This window comes from Vidua chalybeata, assembly GCF_026979565.1.
Source record: "Vidua chalybeata isolate OUT-0048 chromosome 37 unlocalized genomic scaffold, bVidCha1 merged haplotype SUPER_37_unloc_1, whole genome shotgun sequence".
Lineage (NCBI taxonomy): Eukaryota > Metazoa > Chordata > Aves > Passeriformes > Viduidae > Vidua > Vidua chalybeata.
The window spans coordinates 115,395-130,462 of NW_026530303.1; the positions used below are offsets into that span (position 1 = coordinate 115,395).

General features: G+C 52.9%; 1 protein-coding gene across 1 annotated transcript; it reads right to left on the reverse strand.

Moving 5' to 3' along the window:
• Window positions 1–14,376, reverse strand: KAT8 (lysine acetyltransferase 8). The gene is made up of 11 exons (XM_053933220.1): window positions 14,139–14,376; window positions 13,150–13,224; window positions 11,843–12,015; window positions 10,961–11,014; window positions 9,918–10,082; window positions 8,934–9,023; window positions 8,393–8,533; window positions 6,904–6,997; window positions 5,729–5,879; window positions 2,683–2,837; window positions 1–1,289 (listed from the first exon to the last, which is right to left on the reverse strand). Exons 1-11 carry the CDS (start codon window positions 14,374–14,376, stop codon window positions 1,225–1,227), a joined length of 1,401 nt encoding a protein of 466 aa, XP_053789195.1. The 3' UTR covers window positions 1–1,224.
• Between the last annotated feature and the right edge of the window lie 692 nt (window positions 14,377–15,068).

Here is a 15,068-nt window from a genome sequence, read left to right on the forward strand (position 1 = left end):
TCGTCCTTTCCGTGCTTTATTTGGGGTGGGGGGACCCCGAAATTTGGGAGGGGGAGGGAAATGGGAACCTCCAAACATTGGGAACCCCAAAATCTGGGGGAAACCCCAAAAGTGAAGGAGGAAAAACGCCCAAAATTTGGGAAAAAAAAAACCCAAAACTGGGGAGAAAAACCCAAAATTGAGGGGGGAAACCTCAAAAATCTGGGGGGGAAAACCCCAAAATTTGGTGAAAATCCCAAAATTGAGAGGGGAAATGCCCAAAATTGGAAGGAAAAACCCCCCAAAAAAATGGGTGAAAAAAAACCAAAAATGGAGAAAAAAATTTGAGAGGATAAATTCCCAAAATTTCAGGAAAAACCCCAAAAATTTTGGGGAAAACCCCAAAAATTTTGGAAAATGCCAGAATTGAGAGGAAATACCCCAAAAATTTTGGGAAATCCCAAAACTGAGAGGAAAAACCCCCCAAAAAGGGGGTGAAAAAAAGCAGAAAATGGAGGAAAACCCCCCAAAATTTCAGGAAAAAAAAACCCCAAAATTTTGGGAAAAAAACCCGAAATTTTCAGGGAAAAAACCCCAAAAATTTTGGAAAATCCCAAAACTGGAGGAAAAACTCCAAAATTGAGCAGAAAAGCCCCAAAATTTGGGGTGAAAAAAACGTCAAAAATTGAGAAAACGTCCAAAAATTGAGAGGAAAAACCCCCAAAATTTCAGGAAAAAAACCCCAAAAATTTTGGGAAAAACCCCCAAAAATTTTGGAAAATCCCAGAATTGAGAACAAAAACCCAAAAAATTTCAGGAAATCCCCAAATTGAGAGGAAAAACCCCAAAACAGGGGTGAAAAAAAACCTCAAAAATGGAGAAAAAAACCTCAAAAATTGAGAGGAAAGACCCCCAAAATTTCAGGAAAAACCCCAAAAATTTTGGGAAAACCCCCCAAAAATTCAGGAAAAAACCCCAAAATTTTGGAAATCCCCAAACTGGAGGAAAAAAAACAAAATTGAGCAGAAAAGCCCCAAAAATTGGGGTGAAAAAAACCTCAAAAATGGAGAAAAAAAAGCAAAATTTGAGAGGAAAGACGCCCAAAATTTCAGGAAAAACCCCAAAAATTTTGGGAAAACCCCCCAAAAATTTTGGAAATCCCCAAACTGGAGGAAAAAACCCCAAAATTGAGCGGAAAAGCCCCAAAATTTGGGGTGAAAAAAGCCCGAAAAGGGAAATGCGGGTTCACTTCTTGGCCACCTTGGCCTGTTTGTGCTTCGGGGGCGCCCAGCGCAGGCAGATGGAGTCCACTGCAATTAACGGGAATTAATTAGCGCTAATTAGCGCCCCAGCGACCCCCAGCCCCCTCAGCGGGGGGGGGGAGTCATTAACAGCGTTAATTAGGGGGTGATTAATGGGGAAAATCATTAACAGCGTTAATTAGGGGGTGATTAATGGGGGAATTAATTAACAGCCTTAATTAGGGGGTGATTAATGGGGGAGTCATTAACAGCGTTAATTAGGGGGTGATTAATGGGGAAAATCATTAACAGCGTTAATTAGGGGGTGATTAATGGGGAAAATCATTAACAGCGTTAATTAGGGGGTAATTAATGGGGGAGTCATTAACAGCGTTAATTAGGGGAGAATTAATGGAGGAGTCATTAACAGCGTTAATTAGGGGAGGATTAATGGGGGCAGTTAATTAGGGGGGGATTAATGGGGAAAATCATTAACAGCGTTAATTAGGGGGTGATTAATGGGAGAATTAATTAACAGCGTTAATTAGAGGGTAATTAATGGGTAGTTATTAACAATGTTAATTAGGGGGTGATTAATGGGAGGAGTCATTAACAGCGTTATGTAGGAGAAGATTAATTAAGCGGAAGTCATTAAGGGAGATTAATTAAGGGAAGTTAATTAAGGAGGATTAATTAAGGGAGGTTAATTAAAGGAGGTTAATTAAGGGAAATTAATTAAGGGAGGTTAATTAACGTGGAGCCTCAGGGGATTCTGGACCGAACCATTCATTGGGGGTGGGGGGGAATGTCCATGAAATGATATTTATTAATTAATCTACATTCATTAATGAAGGTATGTTAACCAACAGTTATCTTCTTTAAAGGAAGCTCATTAAAGCGGCAATAATTAATTAATTAATTAATTAAGCTCATTAATTGGGCAGCCTTAGGGGGAGTTTCTGGACCCAACCATTCATTGGGTGGGAGGAGCAGGTCCATTAAGGAATGTTCATTAATTATTATTAATTCATTAATAATTATTCATTAACTCATTAATTACGATACACTAATGAGCAACTTCCTTAAGCTCATTAAGGCGGCAACCATTAATGAGAATTAATTAATTAAACCCATTAATTAGGGACTGAACCATTCAGTGATGATCATGGGGGGGGGAGTGTCCATTTATGCACGTTCATTAATTACAACATGCTAATGAGCCCGTTCCTTAAGAGAACCTCATTAAACTACCGCTCATTAACAAGAACTAATTAATTAAACCCACTAATTAGGGAAGAGCACTCCCGGACCAAACCACTCCCAACAACAGCGGGGGGGGGGGGGGAGAGGGGCCCTCACTCCAGCGCTAATTACGGCGCCCATCCCCACTCGGGGGGGGTTAATTAGGGCGCTGATTAATCCGGCTAATTACGGCGGGCGCTAATTAGCGCTGATTACGCACCGGTGATGGGCGGCTTCTTGTACTGGGCGCTCTTGAGGTGCTCCTCCACCAGCTTGGGCGTGACGCAGATGACGTGCTGCCCCTTCCAGTATTTCACCATGTTCAGCGACTGCAGCGTGCTGATGATGTCGGTCTGGGTGATGCTGGTCATCTGGCTGGACAGGGAGTGACCACTGAGTGACCACTGAGTGACCACTGAGTGACCACTGAGTGACCCTGAGTGACCCTGAGTGACCCCGAGCCCATGACGTGCTGCCCCTTCCAGTATTTCACCATGTTCAGCGACTGCAGCGTGCTGATGATGTCGGTCTGGGTGATGCTGGTCATCTGGCTGGGAGTGAGTGACCACTGAGTGACCACTGAGTGACCACAGTGACCCTGAGTGACCCTGAGTGACCCGAGTGACCCCGAGCCCATGACGTGCTGCCCCTTCCAGTATTTCACCATGTTCAGAGACTGCAGCGTGCTGATGATGTCGGTCTGGGTGATGCTGGTCATCTGGCTGGACATTGAGTGACCACTGAGTGACCACTGAGTGACCACTGAGTGACCACTGACCTGTGTGAGTGACCCCTGAGTGACCACTGAGTGACCACTGACCCGTGGGAGTGACCCCTGAGTGACCACAATGACCACTGACCTGTGTGAGTGACCCCTGAGTGACCACAGTGACCACTGACCTGTGTGAGTGACCCCTGAGTGACCACAGTGACCACTGACCTGTGTGAGTGACCCCTGAGTGACCACAGTGACCACTGACCTGTGTGAGTGACCCCTGAGTGACCACAATGACCACTGACCTGTGTGAGTGACCCCTGAGTGACCACAGTGACCACTGACCTGTGTGAGTGACCCCTGAGTGACCACAATGACCACTGACCTGTGTGAGTGACCCCTGAGTGACCACAGTGACCACTGACCTGTGTGAATGACCCCTGAGTGACCCCTGAGTGACCACTGACCTGTGTGAGTGACCCCTGAGTGACCACAGTGACCACTGACCTGTGTGAGTGACCACTGAGTGACCACAGTGACCACTGACCTGTGTGAGTGACCACTGAGTGACCACAGTGACCACTGACCTGTGTGAGTGACCCCTGAGTGACCACTGAGTGACCACTGACCTGTGTGAGTGACCACTGAGTGACCACTGAGTGACCACTGACCCGTGGGAGTGACCCCTGAGTGACCACAGTGACCACTGACCTGTGTGAATGACCCCTGAGTGACCCCTGAGTGACCACTGACCTGTGTGAGTGACCCCTGAGTGACCACAATGACCACTGACCTGTGTGAGTGACCACTGAGTGACCACAGTGACCACTGACCTGTGTGAGTGACCACTGAGTGACCACAGTGACCACTGACCTGTGTGAGTGACCACTGAGTGACCACAGTGACCACTGACCCATGGCAGTGACCAATGAGTGACCACTGACCAACAGGAGTGACCACCGAGCTCGTGGTCTGAACTGATTTCCATGGATTTCCATGGGACTGTTGGATCTGTACTGGTCTATACTGGTCCGTACTGGTCTGTACTGGTCTGTACTGGTCTGTACTGGTCCATACTGGTCTGTACTGGTCCATACTGGTCTGTACTGGTCTGTACTGGTCCGTACTGGTCTGTACTGGTCCGTACTGGTCTGTACTGGTCTGTACTGGTCTGTACTGGTCCGTACTGGTCTGTACTGGTCCGTACTGGTCTGTACTGGTCCGTACTGGTCCGTACTGGTCTGTACTGGTTTCTATGGATTTCTATGGGGATTTTTGGATCTATACTGGTCCGTACTGGTCTGTACTGGTCTGTACTGGTCTGTACTGGTCCATACTGGTCTGTACTGGTCTGTACTGGTCCGTACTGGTCTGTACTGGTCCGTACTGGTCTGTACTGGTCTGTACTGGTCTGTACTGGTCCATACTGGTCTGTACTGGTCCATACTGGTCTGTACTGGTCTGTACTGGTCTGTACTGGTCCATACTGGTCTGTACTGGTCTGTACTGGTTTCTATGGATTTCTACAGGGATTTTTGGATCTATACTGGTCTGTACTGGTCTGTACTGGTCCGTACTGGTCTGTACTGGTCCGTACTGGTCTGTACTGGTCCGTACTGGTCTGTACTGGTTTCTATGGATTTCTATGGGGATTTTTGGATCTATACTGGTCCGTACTGGTCTGTACTGGTCTGTACTGGTCTGTACTGGTCTGTACTGGTCCGTACTGGTCTGTACTGGTCTGTACTGGTCTGTACTGGTCTGTACTGGTCCCACCTGAGGTCCTTGATGGACAGGGTCCCGCGGAAGTCCCGGAGGATCTCCAGCAGCACCCAGGACCAGGGGGAGTCACTGGTCTGTACTGGTCCGTACTGGTCTGTACTGGTCCGTACTGGTCTGTACTGGTCCGTACTGGTCTGTACTGGTCCGTACTGGTCTGTACTGGTTTCTATGGATTTCTATGGGGATTTTTGGATCTATACTGGTCTGTACTGGTCTGTACTGGTCTGTACTGGTCCGTACTGGTCTGTACTGGTCTGTACTGGTCTGTACTGGTTTGTACTGGTCCGTACTGGTCGCACCTGAGGTCCTTGATGGACAGGGTCCCGCGGAAGTCCCGGAGGATCTCCAGGACCAGGGGGAGTCACTGGTTCATACTGGTCTGTACTGGTCTGTACAGGTCTGTACTGGTTTTTATGGATTTCTATGGATTTCTACGGGGATTTTTGGATCTATACTGGTCTGTACTGGTCCGTACTGGTCTGTACTGGTCCGTACTGGTCTGTACTGGTCCGTACTGGTCTGTACTGGTCTGTACTGGTTTGTACTGGTCTGTACTGGTCCGTACTGGTCGCACCTGAGGTCCTTGATGGACAGGGTCCCGCGGAAGTCCCGGAGGATCTCCAGGACCAGGGGGAGTCACTGGTTCATACTGGTCTGTACTGGTCTGTACTGGTCCGTACTGGTCTGTACTGGTCCGTACTGGTCTGTACTGGTCCGTACTGGTCTGTACTGGTCTGTACTGGTTTGTACTGGTCCGTACTGGTCGCACCTGAGGTCCTTGATGGACAGGGTCCCGCGGAAGTCCCGGAGGATCTCCAGCAGCACCCAGGACCAGTAGCTGCGGTAGCTGAGCTTGCCCAGGTCCGAGAGCGGCTTCTCCGGGGAGCCCACGGTGCTCTCCAGCTTGGAGAGCTCGTAACCTGGGAATCGGCCCGGAATCAGGGAAATCCGCCCAAAATTGGGCAAAATCCGCCCAAAATCAGGGAAATCCGCCCAAAATCAGGGAAATCCGCCCAAAATCAGGGAAATCCGCCCAAAATCGGCCAAAATCCACCCAAAATCAGGGAAAATCCACCCAAAATCCGCCCAAAATCAGGGAAAATCCACCCAAAATCAGGGAAATCCGCCCAAAATCGGCCAAAATCCGCCCAAAATCGGCCAAAATCCGCCCAAAATCAGGGAAAATCCACCCAAAATCCGCCCAAAATCAGGGAAATCCGCCCAAAATCGGCCAAAATCCGCCCAAAATCAGGCAAAATCCACCCAAAAACAGGCAAAATCCGCCCAGAATCAGGGAAAATCCACCCAAAATCTGCCCAAAATCAGGGAAAATCCACCCAAAATCAGGGAAATCCGCCCAAAATCAGGGAAAATCCGCCCAAAATTGGCCAAAATCCGCCCAAAATCAGGGAAAATCTACCCAAAATCAGGGAAAATCTACCCAAAATCAGGCAAAAACAGGCAAAATCAGGAAAATCCGCCCAAAATGGCCTAAATCAGGCAAAATGCACCCAAAATCCAACAAAATCAGGCAAAATACACCCAAAATCAGGCTAAATCCACCCAAAATCAGGGAAATACGCCCAAAATCAGGGAAATACGCCCAAAATCAGGGAAAATCCACCCAAAATCCACCTAAAACCACCAAAATCAGGCAAAATCTGCCCAAAATCTGGCAAAATCCATCAAATTTCATCCAAAATCCACCCAGAATTCCCCAATTTTTTCCAGGACTCTCCCCAAAAATTCCCAAATTTATTTTTTTGGGGTCCCAAAAAATTCCCAAGTTTTTTTTTTTTTTTTTGTGACCCCAAAAAATTCCTAAATTTTTTTGAGACCCCGCCCCCCAAATTCCCCAATTTTTTTTTTTTTTTTTTTTGGGACCCCAAAAATTCCCAGATTTTTTTGGGACCCCCCAGAATTCCCGGATTTCCGGGCACTGACTGAAGGCGATCAGGAATTTTCCGTAGCCGCGGCGCTGGTACGGGGGCAGGGTCAGGATGCAGGCGACGTTGTTCCCGTCTGGGGACTCCTTTTCCTGCGAAAAACCCAAATTTTGGGAAAATCCAAAAAAAACCCGGAATTTTCTGGACTTTGGGGGGGTCCGGGACGTGGAAAATGTTCCGAATTTGGGGATTTTTGGGGATTTTTAAACTATTTTTGGGGATGTTTAGAGTACAAAAGCGCCGTTGTTCCCCTCTGGGGACTCCTTTTCCTGTGAAAAACCCAAATTTTGGGAAAATCCAAAAAAATTCCGGATTCTTCTGGACTTTAGAGGGGTCAAGGATATGGAAAATATCCCAAATTTTGGGGATTTTTGGGGATTTTCTTAGGATTTTTGGGGACATTTACAGACGTTGTTCCCGTCTGGGGACTCCTTTTCCTGCGAAAAACCCAAATTTTGGGAAAATCCCAGAAATTTTGGGAATTTTGGGGTCATTTTTGGACATTTTAGGGACTCAGGACACGGAAAATATCCCAAATTTTGGGGATCTTTTCAGGACTTTTTGGGACGTTCAGGGAACGCAGGTGAGTGCCCAGGTGTGCCCAGGTGAGTGCCCAGGTGTGTCTCAGGTGTATCTCAGGTGTGTTTCCCCCCCCAGGTGTGTTTTTTCCCCCCCCAGGTGTGCCCAGCTGTGCCCAGGTATATCTCAGGTGTGTTTTTCCTCCCCCAGGTGTGTCTTTTCCCCCCCCCCCAGGTGTATCTCAGGTGTGTTTTTACCCCCCCAGGTGTATCTCAGGTGCATTTTTACCCCCCCCAGGTGTGTTTTTTACCCCCCAGCTGTGCCCAGGTGTGTTTTTTTTCCCCCCCAGGTATATCCCAGGTATGTTTTTACCCTCCCAGGTATGTTTTCCCCCCCCAGGTGCATCTCAGGTGTGTTTTTACCCCCCCAGGTGTGCCCAGGTGTGTTTTTTACCCCTCCAGGTGTGGTTTTTTCCCCCCCAGGTGTGCCCAGGTGTGTTTTTACCCCCCCAGGTGTGTTTTTACCGCCCAGGTGTGTTTTTTACCCCTCCAGGTGTGTTTCCCCCCCCAGGTATGTTTTTTACCCCCCCAGGTGTGTTTTTCCCCCCCCCCAGGTGTGCCCAGGTGTGTTTTTACCCCCCCAGGTGTATCTCAGGTGTGTTTTCCCCCCCCCCCAGGTGTGCCCAGGCATGTTTTTACCCCCCCAGGTGTGTTGTTACCCCCCCAGGTATGTTTTTTCCCCCCCAGGTATGCCCAGGTATGTTTTTCCCCCCCAGGTGTGCCCAGGTGTGTTTTTTCTCCCCCAGGTGTGCCCAGGTGTGTTTTTTTCCCCCCATGTATATCCCAGGTGTGTTTTTAGCCCCCCAGGTGTGTTTTTCCCCCCCAGGTGTGCCCAGGTGTGTTTTTTTTCCCCCCAGGTATATCCCAGGTGTGTTTTTTACCCCCCCAGGTGTGCCCAGGTGTGCCCACCTTGGAGAAGTAGCCGACGATGTGGGCGCCCTGGCGGTCGACCTCGGTGAGCAGGTAGAACACGAAGGGCTCCACGTCGAAGTAAAGCGTCTTGTGGTCCAGGAAGAGCTTGGCCAGCAGGCACAGGTTCTGGCAATAGATCTGACAGGGGCACACCTGGGCACACCTGGGCACACCTGGCACACCTGGCACACCTGGCGTGCCCACGCGGGCAAAAAAAAAAAACCCAAAAAATCCCCCAAAATCCCATAAAATTCCATCAAAATCCCATGAAAACAGACAAAAAATACCCAGGATTTGGGGATTCCCCAGGTTTGAGGTGCTCAGGTGACACCTGGGCACACCTGGCACACCTGGCGTGCCCACGTGGCAAAAAAAAACCCCAAAAAATTCCACAAAAATCCCATAAAAATCCACAAAAATCACCAAAATCCCATAAAACACCCCAAAATCCCCAAGGATTTGGGGATTCTCTGGGTTTGGGGTGTCCAGGTGACACCTGGGCACACCTGGGCACACCTGGGCACACCTGGGCGCTCACCTTGTGGTCCTTGCCGTCCACCTCGTAGACCGAGATGTTGCCCTTGCGGTAAATCTCCCGCCCGGGCGGCTGCCGCCACTGGCACTGCCCCTGCCAGGTGAGAGCACAGGTGAGGCACGTGCCCAGGTGTGCCCAGGTGTGCCCCAGGTGTGCCCCAGGTACCCCCCCCAGGTGTGCCCAGGTGTGTACCCCAGGTACCCCCAGGTGTGTGCCCAGGTGTGCCCAGGTGTGTCCAGGTGTGCCCAGGTGTGCCCAGGTGTGTGCCCAGGTGTGTGCCCAGGTGTGTGCCCAGGTGTGTGCCCAGGTGTGTCCAGGTGTGCCCAGGTGTGTGCCCAGGTGTGTCCAGGTGTATGCCCAGGTACCCCCCACATGTGTCCAGGTGTGTCCAGGTGTGCCCAGGTACCCTCAGGTACCCCCCAGGTGTGCCCCAAGTGTGCCCAGGTGTGCCCCCAGGTGTGTGCCCAGGTGTGGCCAGGTACCCCCAGGTGTGTCCAGGTACCCCCAGGTGTGTCCCGTATTTGCCCAGGTGTGCCCAGGTGAGTGCTCGCCCCCCCCAGGTGTGCCCAGGTATCCCCAAACCCCCCAAAATCCCCATTTTCCACCCAAATCCCACCGGGTTTTTTTCGTCCCTCCCCTCCCGGCTGCCCCCAGGTGCCCGCCCAGGTGTGCCCAGGTGTGCCCAGGTGTGCCCAGGTAACCCCAAACCCCCCAAAATCCCCATTTTCCACCCAAATTTCACCGGGTTTTTTTCGTCCCTCCCCTCCCGGCTGCCCCCAGCTGTGCCCAGGTGTGCCCAGGTGTGCCCAGGTACCCCAAGGTGTGCCCAGGTGTATCCCTAACCCCCCCAGGTGTGCCCAGGTAACCCCAAACCCCCCAAAATCCCCATTTTCCACCCAAATTCCACCGGGTTTTTTTCGTCCCCCGCCTCCCGGCTGCCCCCAGGTGCCCGCCCAGGTGTGCCCAGGTGTGCCCAGGTGTGCCCACCAGGTGCAGGCGGTAGCTCCTCTCGTATTTCATGTACTTGAGGCAGAACTCGCAGATCCAGAGCTTGGGCTGCTTCCCGTAGTCCTCGGGGAAGGGCGAGAAGTACCAGGCGTCGATCTCGTAGTGCCCGATGTGGATCTTGTCCACGTACTTCACCTTGGTGATCTGCGGGGGACAGGTGGGCACACCTGGGCACACCTGGGCACACCTGAGTGCCCAAATCCCGCGAAACCCCCGCGAAAATCCGGCTAAAAACGGCCAAAAAACGGCCAAAAAATGGCCAAAAAACGGCGAAAAACGGCCAAAACCAGCCCAGGTGAGGATCTCCAGGTGCCCCAGGTGTGGATCTGGTGCAGGAATTCACCTTGGGGATCTGGGACTGACAGGTGGGCACACCTGGGCACACCTGGGCACACCTGAGTGCCCAAATCCCGCGAAAACCCCACGAAAATCCGGCTAAAAATGGCCAAAAAACGGCTAAAAATGACCCAAAAATGACCCAAAAACGGCCAAAACCAGCCCAGGTGAGGATCTCCAGGTGCCCCAGGTGTGGATTTGGTGCAGGAATTCACCTTGGGGATCTGGGACTGACAGGTGGGCACACCTGGGCACACCTGGGTGCCCAAATCCCGCCAAAACCCCGCGAAAATCCCACTAAAAATGGCCAAAAAATGACCCAAAACCGGCCAAAAATGACCCAAAAACTGCTAAAACCAGCCCAGGTGAGAATCTGCAGGTGGCCCAGGTGTGGATCTGGTGCAGGAATTCACCTTGGGGATCTGCGAGGGACAGGTGTGCACACCTGGGTGCCCAAATCCCGCAAAAACCCCGCAAAAATCCGGCTAAAAATGGCAAAAGAATGACACAAAAATGGCAAAAAAATGACCCAAAAATGGCCAAAAATGACCAAAAAATGGCCAGAACCCCCCAGGATTTGGGGATTCCCCGGGTTTGGGGTTCCCAGGGCACACCTGGGCACACCTGGGCACACCTGGGCACACCTGGGCTGGCCCCACCCCCCAGCTCAGGCCCCGCCCACTCACGGCCTCGTGCTCCTTCTCCAGCGCCGCCGTGGTCGGGTCCATCTCGGCGTAGGTCTGGAAAACCAGTACGGACCAGTAAGGACCAGTATGGACCAGTACAGACCAGTAAGGACTAGTAGGGACCAGTAGGGACCAGTATAAACCAGTAAGGACCAGTACGGACCAGTAAGGACCAGTACGGAACAGTACAGACCAGTATAAACCAGTACGGGCCAGTAAAAACCAGTCACTCCCAGTCTGTCCCAGTTTGCCCCAGTCTGTCCCAGTCCCTCCCAGTTTGTCCCAGTATATCCCAGTCCATCCCAGTACCCCCTAACCCCATCCCAGTGCCCTCCCAGTCCATCCCAGTCCCCTCTAACTCGCACTAATTTGCTCCCAGTTTCTCCCAGTATGTCCCAGTCCCTCCCAGTTTCTCCCAGTCGCTCACAGTTTGTCCCAGTCTGTCCCAGTTGATCCCAGTACCCCCTAACCCCATCCCAGTCCATCCCAGTCCCCTCTAACTCGCTCCCAGTCCGTCCCAGTCCGTCCCAGTCCCTCCCAGTCCCCTCTAACTCGCTCCCAGTCTGTTCCAGTCCGTCCCAGTCTATCCCAGTTCCCTCTAACTCCATCCCAGTCCCCTCTAACTCACTCCCAGTCCCTCCCAGTTTATCCCAGTCCCTCCCAGTCTGTCCCAATCCCTCCCAGTCCATCCCAGTCCCCTCTAACTCCATCCCAGTCCCTCCCAGTCCATCCCAGTCCCCTCTAACTCCATCCCAGTCCCTCCCAGTCCATCCCAGTCCCCTCTAACTCCATCCCAATCCCTCCCAGTCCATCCCAGTCCCCTCTAACTCGCTCTAACTCGCTCCCAGTCCCTCCCAGTTTGCCCAGTTTGCCCAGTTTGACCTTCTGCACGTGGTTGATCTCGTCGTGCTTGCGTTTCTGGTTGCGGGTGATCTTGCGCTCGGGCTCGGCCAGCTCGGCCAGGAAGGGCTCGGAGCTCTTCTGCGCCGCCTCCTTCAGGCTCTTGGAGAGCGCCAGCCGGTTCCGGTCCACCCACTCGTCCAGGCGCCGGTTAACTGGGAGCACTGGTTCTTACTGGGAGCACTGGGAGCCATCCCAGTCCATCCCAGTCCATCCCAGTGCCTTTAAATCCCCCCGTTCTGGGGTTAACTGGGAGCACTGGGAGCACTGGGAGCCATCCCCAGCCGGTTCCGGTCCACCCACTCGTCCAGGCGCCGGTTAACTGGGAGCACTGGGCCTTACTGGGAGCACTGGGAGCCATCCCAGTCCATCCCATCCATCCCAGTGCCTTTAAATCCCCCCGTTCTGGGGTTAACTGGGAGCACTGGGAGCACTGGGAGCCATCCCCAGCCGGTTCCGGTCCACCCACTCGTCCAGGCGCCGGTTAACTGGGAGCACTGGTTCTTACTGGGAGCACTGGGAGCCATCCCAGTCCATCCCATCCATCCCAGTGCCTTTAAATCCCCCCGTTCTGGGGTTAACTGGGAGCACTGGTTCTTACTGGGAGCACTGGGAGCCATCCCAGTCCATCCCAGTCCATCCCATCCATCCCAGTGCCTTTAAATCCCCCCAGTCTGGGGTTAACTGGGAGCACTGGGAGCACTGGGAGCCATCCCAGTCCATCCCAGTCCATCCCCAGCCGGTTCCGGTCCACCCACTCGTCCAGGCGCCGGTTAACTGGGAGCACTGGGCCTTACTGGGAGCACTGGGAGCCATCCCAGTCCATCCCAGTCCATCCCCAGCCGGTTCCGGTCCACCCACTCGTCCAGGCGCCGGTTAACTGGGAGCACTGGGCCTTACTGGGAGCACTGGGAGCACTGGGAGCCATCCCAGTCCATCCCAGTTCCCTCCCAATCCCTTCCCAGTTCATCCCAGTGCTCCCAGTTCCATCCCAGTGCTCCCAGTTCCATCCCAGTCTCTCCCAATCCCCTCCCAATTCCCACCCAGTGCTCCCAGTTTATCCCAGTCCCTCCCAGTTCCATCCCAGTTTATCCCAGTCGCTCCCAATCCCCTCCCAGTCCCATTCCAGTGCCTCCCAATTTGTCCCAGTCCCCCCCAATCCCCTCCCAGTCCCCCCCAGTTCCCGCCCAGTCCCCCCCAGCCCATCCCAGTTTGTCCCAGTTTGCCCAGTTCACTCACAGCCCATCCCAGTCCCCCCCAGTTTGTCCCAGTTTGCCCAGTTCACTCACAGCCCACGTAGTGCACGTAGAACTCCTCGCGCGCCTCCTGCTCGTTCAGGCGGGACTGGATCACCTCGGCCGAGTCTGTGACAAACTGGGATCAACTGGGAGGGACTGGGATCAACTGGGAGGGACTGGGAATGGGACTGGATCACCTCGGCCGAGTCTGCGGCAAACTGGGATCAACTGGGATATACTGGGATCAACTGGGAGGGACTGGGAATGGGACTGGATCACCTCGGCCGAGTCTGCGGCAAACTGGGATCAACTGGGATATACTGGGATCAACTGGGAGGGACTGGGAATGGGACTGGGATCAACTGGGAATGGGACTGGATCACCTCGGCCGAGTCTGTGACAAACTGGGATCAACTGGGATATACTGGGAATGGGACTGGGATGGACTGGGATCAACTGGGAATGGGACTGGGATGGACTGGGATCAACTGGGAATGGGACTGGGATGGACTGGGATCAACTGGGAATGGGACTGGGATGGACTGGGATCAACTGGGAATGGGACTGGATCACCTCGGCCGAGTCTGCAGCAAACTGGGATCAACTGGGATGGACTGGGAGGGACTGGGAGGGACTGGGAATGGGACTGGGATCAACTGGGATCAACTGGGAGGGACTGGGAGGGATTGGGAGGGACTGGGAGGGACTGGGAGCACTGGGAATGGGACTGGATCACCTCGGCCAAGTCTGTGACACACTGGGATCAACTGGGAGCACTGGGAGGGACTGGGATGGACTGGGATATACTGGGAATGGACTGGGTTATACTGGGATCAGCTGGGAGGGACTGGAACAAACTGGGATGGACTGGGACAGACTGGGATGGACTGGGACCAGTTCCCCATCCCATTCCCAGTTTACCCAGTACAAACCAGTATAAACCAGTCCAACTCACGCCAGCTGCCGTCCGCCCTGCGGCACAGGTACCCATCCCAGTACAAACCAGTACAAACCAGTACAAACCAGTACAAAGCACTCACGCCAGCTGCCGTCCGCCCTGCGGCACAGGTACGTCTCCCCGATCTCCACCGCCACCTCCGCGTCCCGCGCCGTCCCCGCGGCCCCCGGGGGGCCCCTCCCGGCGCCGCCGCCGCCGCCGGAGCCGGAGCCGCTCCCGGAGCCGCCCCCGGGACCCTCCGGGGCCGCTCGGGGCCCGCCCGGGGCCCCCCCGGGCCCGCCCGAGGCCTCCGGCACCGGGCCCGCACCGGCCGCCGCCATCTTGGAGCCGGCCGGAAGTGACGCGCAACGGCCGCGACGCGTTGCTAGGAGACGGCGGAAAGGGCGGGAACCGGTTGCTAGGAGACGAAAGAAAGGTTGCTAGGAGACAACAAAAGGGCGGGAATTGGTTGCTAGGAGACGAAAAAATGGCGGGAATTGGTTGCTAGGAGATAAAAAATGGCGGGAATTGGTTGCTAGGAGACGAAAAAAGGGCGGGAATTGGTTGCTAGGAGACAAAAAAGGGCGGGAACCGGTTGCTAGGAGACAAAAAAATGGCGGGAATTGATCCCAAATTCCCAATTTTTGGGTTAAAATTCCCTCTTTTCCCCCCAAAATTCCAATTTCTCGTCCCGAATTCCCGATTTTCAGTCGAAATTTTCCCCCTTTTTACCCCAAAATTCCTTTTTTTTTTTTTTTTTTGCCCCCAAAATTTTCAATTTCTGCTCGCAAAACTTCCAATTCCTCGTTCGAAATTCCGCCTTTTTTCACCCAAAAATTCCAAATGTTGCCCCAAAATTTCCAATTTTCACCCCAAAATTCCCAATTTTTGTGTTAAAATTCCTTTTTTTTTTTAACCCAAATTTCCCTTTTTTTGGCTCAAAATTCCTTTTTTTTTTACTCGAAAATTTCCAATTTCCCAATTTTTCCCCCGAAAATTCCAATTTCCCCCCCAAATTCCCAACTTTTGCTAC

Coding starts and splice junctions, on each gene's coding strand:
- KAT8 (XM_053933220.1), bottom strand. CDS start 14,376: ATGGCGGCGGCCGGTGCGGGCCCGGTGCCGGAGGCCTCGGGCGGGCCC. Junction 11,015..11,842: donor AGATCAACCACGTGCAGAAG/GTCAAACTGGGC, acceptor CTGGTTTTCCAG/ACCTACGCCGAGATGGACCC. Junction 6,998..8,392: donor TCGTCGGCTACTTCTCCAAG/GTGGGCACACCT, acceptor GGTTTTTCGCAG/GAAAAGGAGTCCCCAGACGG.